Source organism: Oryzias latipes, chromosome 16, assembly GCF_002234675.1.
Source record: "Oryzias latipes chromosome 16, ASM223467v1".
NCBI classification, from domain to species: Eukaryota; Metazoa; Chordata; class Actinopteri; order Beloniformes; family Adrianichthyidae; genus Oryzias; species Oryzias latipes.
The window spans coordinates 14,008,310-14,016,715 of NC_019874.2; the positions used below are offsets into that span (position 1 = coordinate 14,008,310).

The 8,406-nt window shown below is 35.5% G+C and overlaps 1 protein-coding gene across 3 annotated transcripts; it reads left to right on the top strand.

The window, feature by feature from the left end:
• Positions 1–31: 31 nt before the first annotated feature.
• Positions 32–6,841, top strand: LOC101161285 (elongation of very long chain fatty acids protein 4). 3 transcript variants are annotated; one of them, XM_023964399.1, is made up of 7 exons: positions 32–97; positions 907–989; positions 2,083–2,270; positions 2,395–2,475; positions 3,012–3,183; positions 4,743–4,870; positions 4,991–6,841. In XM_023964399.1, the coding sequence occupies exons 2-7, from the start codon at positions 923–925 to the stop codon at positions 5,315–5,317; spliced, it is 963 nt and encodes a 320-aa protein (XP_023820167.1). In that variant the 5' UTR covers positions 32–97; positions 907–922; the 3' UTR covers positions 5,318–6,841. The 3 variants fall into 3 exon arrangements, with proteins under 3 accessions (XP_023820167.1, XP_023820168.1, XP_023820166.1); XM_023964400.1 differs by having other exon boundaries at positions 68–148; XM_023964398.1 differs by having other exon boundaries at positions 74–272.
• The last annotated feature ends 1,565 nt before the right edge of the window (positions 6,842–8,406 follow it).

The following is an 8,406-nucleotide window of genomic DNA, read 5'->3' on the forward strand; positions in this document are numbered from 1 at the left end:
TTGAAAGTATTACCGGATGCGGCATTTTTTCTCCGCCGTTTGGGCAGACGCTCGTGTTTCGGGGATCTGGGGTGCCATTCGCTGAAGCAAATCTGCGGTCAGTATGGTCCCTTAACGAGAAATTCGTGATTCCGTCGTTACTTAAACGGTGCGTTCTGTGGAGAAATTGATCTATTTCTTTTAAATAAATAATAATCATAATAATAATTAAAAAAACCGATAGATGCTAAAGTAACACAGCCTCGATGACCTTCTAATAACATACGGAAACGGTAAGGCGAAAAGCATCCTTATCTTCTCGATTCAGCAAAAAGGAAAAGCGATGGCGAGAGATGCTGTAATCTCTTTTCTAGATCCTGCAGCAGACACGATCTGGAAATCACGAGCCATCGGTTCAGTGTATGAAATGAACTAAAGATAATAACAGATTAGGATTTTCTCCTCTCTCCTTCTAAAGCTGATTATTATTAGGCCTAACTGTGGCGGATCGTCCCGTGGAAGGCCAGATTTCATGGTGCAGAAGGCAAATTCAAAAGCTGTCATTTATATTTTGGGGGAAAATAACTAAAAAGGGTTCTATGCAAGGGATGTGGGCTCAAGTGAATATTCAGGGATGGTTGTGTCTTTGTCAGGTACTGCAGGGGAGCGCGCAAAATGTGCCAAATCCTGCAGTGGCGCTCCATCCACGCTTAGCTGCATGAGGAGAAGGGGAGGGGTGGTGATGTTTGATCTGTAGGATTGGTGGTTTAAAAACGCAATAAAAATGTTGTTAATATTTTTTTTTCATGTGAATGTGTCTAAAATTGTATGTTCCCATTTATGTGCCGCACATGTGCTGTTTTAACCCGGGTCTGTTTGTGTAATGCTTTTCTAGCCCACTATTAAGAGTTGTCTGTTTGATTCCAGGTTGACCCTCACAGTCATGGAGATTGTTACACATTTAATCAATGACACCATTGAGCTCTACAAATGGTCCCTGACTATTGCAGGTAATGAAAAAAACTAGATAATGAAGCTTCACCTGTATCCACTCTACTTTTTTTGTAGTTGCATTCAAAAAATAAAACATTTGCAACTTAATTGTTTAGAGTTGATATTTTACTGTCTGTGAGAAAAAGTTACAAAGCCACAATGTCTTTATTAAAATTGCTATAATAGTCTATTTTACCTAAACAGTACTTTAATTATAATGTAAAATAAAGAATTTACAATTTAAATGATTTTTTTTTGTATTTACCGAGTTATTCATTATATAATTCTAAATTATCTTGTGTGTGTTTGCTTCATCTTAACTTAACAAGATCTGTTAATAAACCTTATTTTATCTAAAAAATTTTTTTATTGTGTAATAAGCTTGTTGTTCCACTTCGAAACACTTAAAGGGGACTTGGGTTTATATGACCCAGTAAAGTATTAAACATGATACTTTTGTTCTATTCTTTCTGCAAACAACAGTGTTAGACAATACTAGCATGCATCTTGCAGGTTCTAAAACCCTCTGTGGATTTTCTTCCTTACTGGAGATCTAAGTATTGCAGACAGTCCAGTACCCTCTATTATTGCTTTTATAAAAAGAATTTCATATTTATTGGTAAATCACATGGGCTGTACTGTCATGTTGTACTCTTGGACATTTTATTCTTTGGTTTTCCCTGTACAGTTCTTGTAACAAATGTTGGTATGCATTTCTAATAAATTAGGTTGTATTCTACCAAAACACTAAAGGTTTGTTTTGTTTTTACAGAAAATAAATATGATTTACATCTAATTTGATTCAACAAAATTGTAAAAAAAAAGTATATATATATTTTATTTTTATATATATATATAAAAAAAAATTTTTCCCTGTTTTTTTTTACCAGCTTTTCTAAATATCCAGTTTTGTCGCATTTTGAGGAAAAGTGTGGAATAAAATCAAATTTATTATTAAAAGCTTTCTAAAGACATAAATCTAGAACACAATAGCATTAAATCAAAGTGACAGCCCATCACAGGAAAATAGAACTTCTCCTTGACTTCACCTTCCAGTGATGTAACACTGAACCTACATTTTGTGTTAAAATATGTCAACGTATCTTGCAGACAAACGGGTGGAGAAATGGCCTCTGATGGACGGCCCTCTTCCCACTCTGGCCATCAGCACCTCTTACCTGCTTTTCCTCTGGCTCGGACCCAAATACATGAAGAACAGAGAACCTTTTCAGCTCCGCAAAACTCTGGTCATCTACAACTTCAGCATGGTTTTTCTTAACCTGTTCATCTTTAAGGAGGTACTTATTTGCCCCTCTGGTGTGTGAGTCTCCTCAATAATCCCATCGCATATAACTGTTCCTCGGAGCTTTGCTTTCGCCTCTCTCAGTGTTTCAGCAAAGACCTTTTTTTTTTATTTTTTAGCTGTTTATGGCGGCACGAGCAGCACAGTACAGCTACATTTGTCAGCCTGTGGACTATTCGGAGGACCCTAATGAAGTCAGGGTGAGTCTTTCGTCTCTCTGGGACACAGAAATTTAAAATTTAACACAGTGATGGGCTAATTTACAGGCCCTGGTATGTACCTTGATCCTTCTAGTTCTTTTGTACTTTCCAATGAGTTTTTCTAGAAGAAACTAAATACCTCGCAATACTTTTACTGACAAATTAGCATTGGAAGCTCCTCTGTTTATATATCATCAGGAAAATCCACACACTCTTTTTAGAAACCTGATCAGCTGGCATTCACCTGAACTGGGATCCAGTTTTCAGAAAGGTGGGAGCTGATGGGTGTTCAGTTTCACCTTCTTCTTTTGCTCCATGACGTATACCTGCCTAGAGAACAGGGAGTGTTTTGGTCTCAGGTGACTTTGGGGTGCAGAGTCACCAGATTTAAATACAAAACACACCTGTCCTTTCATTCAGTTCCTGTGTTAAAACCTCAAGTATGAATTGAAAAATTGCTTTCCTCATTTTTCTCACTTTCTGTCGCCATGGCCTCGTGCCCCGCCCACCCATTCAACGGCCGGTCTTGGAAACAGATGGCTGGAGCTTTGTGGTGGTATTTCATCTCAAAGGGCATCGAGTATTTGGACACAGTGTTTTTCATCCTGAGGAAAAAATTCAGCCAGGTTACCTTCCTGCACGTTTACCACCACTGCACCATGTTCACACTCTGGTGGATCGGCATCAAGTGGGTGGCAGGAGGACAGTGTAAGTTGCTCACATTACAGTAAATCCCTTTGCTACTCATCTTCACAATGCAATGGATCAGAATTACACAAAACATATACATAGACATTTTTTCAATGATTATACTACTTGTTTAAGTAATAAACATACAAACCAAGTAGGGCTGCACGATATGAGGAAAACTCGTGATTTGTGATATCAGTGATCAACTTTGCGATGACGATATAACTAGCGATACGTGAACAAAAAGCAAAACAACTAAATACATTTCACTGCAACGGTTAAATTTAAAGAAGAGTCAACATAACTCAAAAATACTCCAAATGACCCACATCTACAAAAGAGGCGAGCATCTAACATAAAAGGGCTCCATTCGATTGGTCAAATGCATGAAGGGATTTACTTGATTCAGTTAAATACTTCAAACTGCCATAAGATTGCTTTAGCACATTTAAGGTAACTATTTATCGCAATTTTCGACGACTATTGCGATATGTGTATTGCACAGCTTAATATGCACAGCTTAATATGGAGATATCAATAAATGTGTAATTCATTGTGCAGGCCTAAAACCAACAAACCAGTTTAATGTTTGAAAATGGACAAAGACTTTTACCTTTTCTCTTTTTGGATTTTCTCTTTGCGTTAAATGTTAATGCAGTTATCTTTCTGAGATATTCGAGCTTGAACCACAAGATATTTGTCTGCACTCACGTGCACAGCTTCCTGTAAAGTGTGCAGAGAAGACAAAAAATGTGCCAAACATACTGGTTTAATTTATTTAAACATTTTCATGTCATTCTGTAATTAAATTACTTATATGATTATATAAATGATTTATATAACACAACAATTTAAAAAAAAGAAAAAAAGTTTGCATGTGATGTCATATACTGTAGTACAACCAAAGGTCGACTTTATTTTTTAGCGTATTCTACCAACAAAATGTTTTTAAAGTGCTGCATAAATACATTTTGTATCAATAGGCAGAAGAAAGGAATATAAAAAGAACAAAGAAGACTGCATAAAAATAAAAATATCAAAAATAAATTACATTTAAAAAAAATAACAAAGGCAAAGATGAATTTTAAAAGTGAGCTTAAAGTCCCATTCTGATCATCTTTTTACCTATTGTAAAGGCTTTACCAGTGGAACAACCACACCCCCTCACCTCGTTGGTGAGAGCTTTTTATTTAAATGCTCCCCCACTAGCTTACTGCCTCTCAAACCCCCTACCTGGCATTACTGGTGCAACAACATTGGCGAGCAATATTAGAGCTGTACGGTTTTGAGTCAAATTCCAGCTCAGACGAGGAAAAATAAAAAAACATTTTATGCTTTTTTTTAATGCTTTTTTTGTATTATATTCGTTGATCTTCTTCTGATTTACACAGATCTAATTTAAGAAATATTCAGAAATGCAAATTTAAGTTTAATATTCTTAATATTTGTCCTCCATCATCAGAAAAATGCCACAAAAGCACGTTAAAATTTTTTTTTATTAGAGCGGATCTTTAAGATGAGATTCCAGATCGGGAGGCTCAGAGAAAATGATTTTGCTTTTATTTCCTTTTTTGCAGCTTTCTTTGGGGCTCACATGAACGCACTGATCCACGTCTTGATGTACCTGTACTATGGCTTGGCCTCCTGTGGACCCAAGATCCAAAAATATCTTTGGTGGAAAAAGTATTTGACCATCATTCAGATGGTAAGGAAGCATGACCCTGGTGAAATCCAGTTTCCATTTGAAAGTATATATGTCTGAACACAACTAGAACAAAATCTGAGCAGAAAACAGCTGAAATGTTTCTCCCTTTTTGTCTGTCAGGTTCAGTTCCACTTCACCATCGGGCACACGGCTTTGTCTCTCTACGTCAACTGCGACTTCCCCCACTGGATGCACTACTCCCTCATCTGCTATGCCATCACTTTCATCATCCTGTTTGGCAATTTCTACTACCAGACCTACCGCCGCCAGCAGCCCACGCGCCGTGAAACCGCCTCGTCCTCCAAAGCAGGCAGGGCTTTCTCTAATGGCACCCTGAACGGGCCCAGCAAAGCAGCCGGTGGACCGGCGCTGATGGGCAGCAAAGAGGAGAAGACCCAGGAGAACTCTGGGAGGAGAAAGAGGAAAGGACGTGCTAAAAGGGATTAGGAAAACAAAAAAGATATGAGGTAGGGCCATGCTTTTTGGTTGCTTTTTCTGAAACATGAAAGACTAAATGTAAAGATGTTTCTCATGAGTGTGAGGTACTTTTTAAAGCCATGATCTGAGTTTTAGAGGAAGAGCGAGCCAGGATTGCTCAGAGGAGAGGGTTGATCTGTCTATGAGAGGTGTCAATGGTCATGAATGAGGTGACCACCATTCTTAAAAAAACAAAACAAAAAAAACAGTGGGGTGTGGGAGAGCCTTTCTCCTCTTCATTGCGGTGCCAAGTTACATAGATCTGGTTCAAAGGGTGATGGACAGCAAACATTTGAAACAGAAATAACGCCTTACAGGCTTTTTGAACGCGCTTGGAAACTTACCTGTAAAAGCACCTGGTTGTATTTTTTAAAAACGTAGTTGTAAAAATGCTGCTGTATTAAGACAGGACTACAAATAAGAACATTCAAACAACAATTCCTGTTTGAATGCATCTGACTGCATTAAGATCCTTGGTATATATACATATATCTAAAAGTGATAATCATGTGCACTAACACCCTTCCATCTTGTTTAAGAGACTATTAAGTTTACACAATCTCATACATCAAAAGTTTTGAAATGTAGACACTTATTTTTAGAATTCTGTCCATTTTTGTGTAGATAAAATAGCATTACTGAGAGGTTAGATTAAGTTAAAAGCAGAAAAAGGAGGTTGACATTGTTTCAGCATCTATTTAAGATTCAAAACTTGTCAAAAGGTGTATCTCAGAATTTTACGGTTTATTTGTACAACCATCATCCATTCCACTTGTGTGTCTTGTGAACTGTAATGAGTAGTATCCAGATGGAACTGATGATATCCCGTGTTTTCTCCTGGACAAAAACACAGCGGGAGTTTTGTCCTTGGAGGTGTTTATCTGTCTTTTTGTATTCTATCCTCTCTGAACTTGTTGTTTGTCTTAGACGCGCCGGTCCAAACCAGGCCTCTGTGGTGTTTCGCGCTCTTTTGTAGTTTACATCCAGTCCTGACCATGTTCACTTCCTTTAGCACTGTTTTCTTAAAGTCTGTGTATATTTAAACCCTTTTTTGCAGCTCAGATCAGAGCTGGCTTGAATGTACATTTATCAAGGAATATATTTGTATGAAAATAGGTTTCTATACAGCAAGAGCTGTTGCCGCTCTGTATAGACGCTTTATGTAACACCACTATAATGAATACTTTTGCTCTTTCTTTAATGACCAGAGCAAAAATCTGCATTCAGCTTTTTTGCTTTATATTAAATTTTGATGTTATTTATTGTTTTTTTCATTGTTGTCTGCAGATTTCCATCTAGCTGAGATAGACTGCTTGTTTACTTCTGTTTTATGTGCATATCATGTGGTGAAATGTTGTATACGACACACTGACTGGACAACTATTTGTCCAAGATTCTTCTGCTTTGATTAAATTGTTTATAATTTTCCTTTTTTTTTGTATCACAACTTTGAATTTTCTTCAGTCAATATTAAACTGATTGCCTGTAAACATGTCTTTGCCTCTCCTTTTCGCATATATACTTTTTCATTTTTTGCCAATTTCTTATCAGATTTTTCAGTTTTTCTTGGACTGGTATTTTGTTTCTACCACTAGAGGACGCTGTGTTCTAATTAGATGGAAGATCGTCATAAGCCTTCAGGAGTTAACATTTCCTGTCACGTTTTGAAATGAAAAACACAAAATATATGATTTTCCTAATTACCCTACAGTTAAAATTTTTATATTATATTATATTATATTATATTATATTATATTATATTATATTATATTATATTATATTATATTATATTGTATTACAACACATTACATTATATTATATTATATTATATTATTTTACATTATATTTTATGATATTATATTATATTATATTATATTATATTATATTATATTATGTTACATTACATTACATTATATTATATTAAATTATATTATATCACATTATATTATATTATAGTATATTATATTACATTATATTATATTATATTATATTATATTATATTATATTATATTATATTATATTATATTATATTGTATTATATTGTATTATATTATATTATACTGAGTCACCTATTTCTACAGCAACTATACACTGAATTATGTTTAAAATGGGTTGACACAGGCTGATGGAAGTTTACAACACCTGACTGATTAAATATACTTTAACTTTTTATTGTCCAACATTATTGTTTTTGCTCTTCTGTAGGACTTTTCTTTTACCCCAAACAATAAATATATTAAATTGTATTTTACCACATACACATTTCTAATACCTCTAAAATAAAGCATGTTGAGAAAGGATAAACAAAAAATAAGTGTCTTATGGCATAATCGTTCACTTGGGATTTTATCATTTTAATGACCTTGGACAAAGGTTTCCATGGAAACGAGACACAGTAGCTGGTTGACCCCCATCCCTTGTCTCCTCCACCCCACACACTCCCTTCTCCAGGTAATTCTTGAATCAAATGAGGACTGTACAGGCAACATCATATCAAACTATTGCCTAGGGTTTAATTGAATGTGTGTGAGTGTGGTTTTTACATGTTTGTGTGTGATTGTGAATGCCTCCACTGTTTGGAAGTGGGAGACTGACAAGAGCAAACCTAACGCTTTTAGGTTTGTACAAAAAATATGTTTTCATCAGCAAACTCCTCTTTCTCCTCTTGTACTCATTTTAACAGAAAAGTAGTTTTTATTTTATTTTTAAACTTAGGTTTTCTTTAATTAATGTTATTTAATGGAAATACTTTAAACTTAAAACAATGCTACCAGCTTGAATAAAACCAACATTACGTTTTGCTCTGATTCAATCTGTATTGCATATTTATTTCAATGCCCAAATCCTTCAAACTGACAAAATGCAAGATTTTAAATCATTTTGGATCTTCTTTAGTTAAACAAAGCAACAAAACCGTGAGAGGAGAAGAAAGCCCCACATGATTTAGACATAGACCCTGTCTAATAGAAGTAAATGATTGAATAGTTGAGTGACAGAAGGAGGTTGGGGGAAGTGCTTATTATGTCCGCCTGACCCCGAACATCTGTCACTGTATTCAT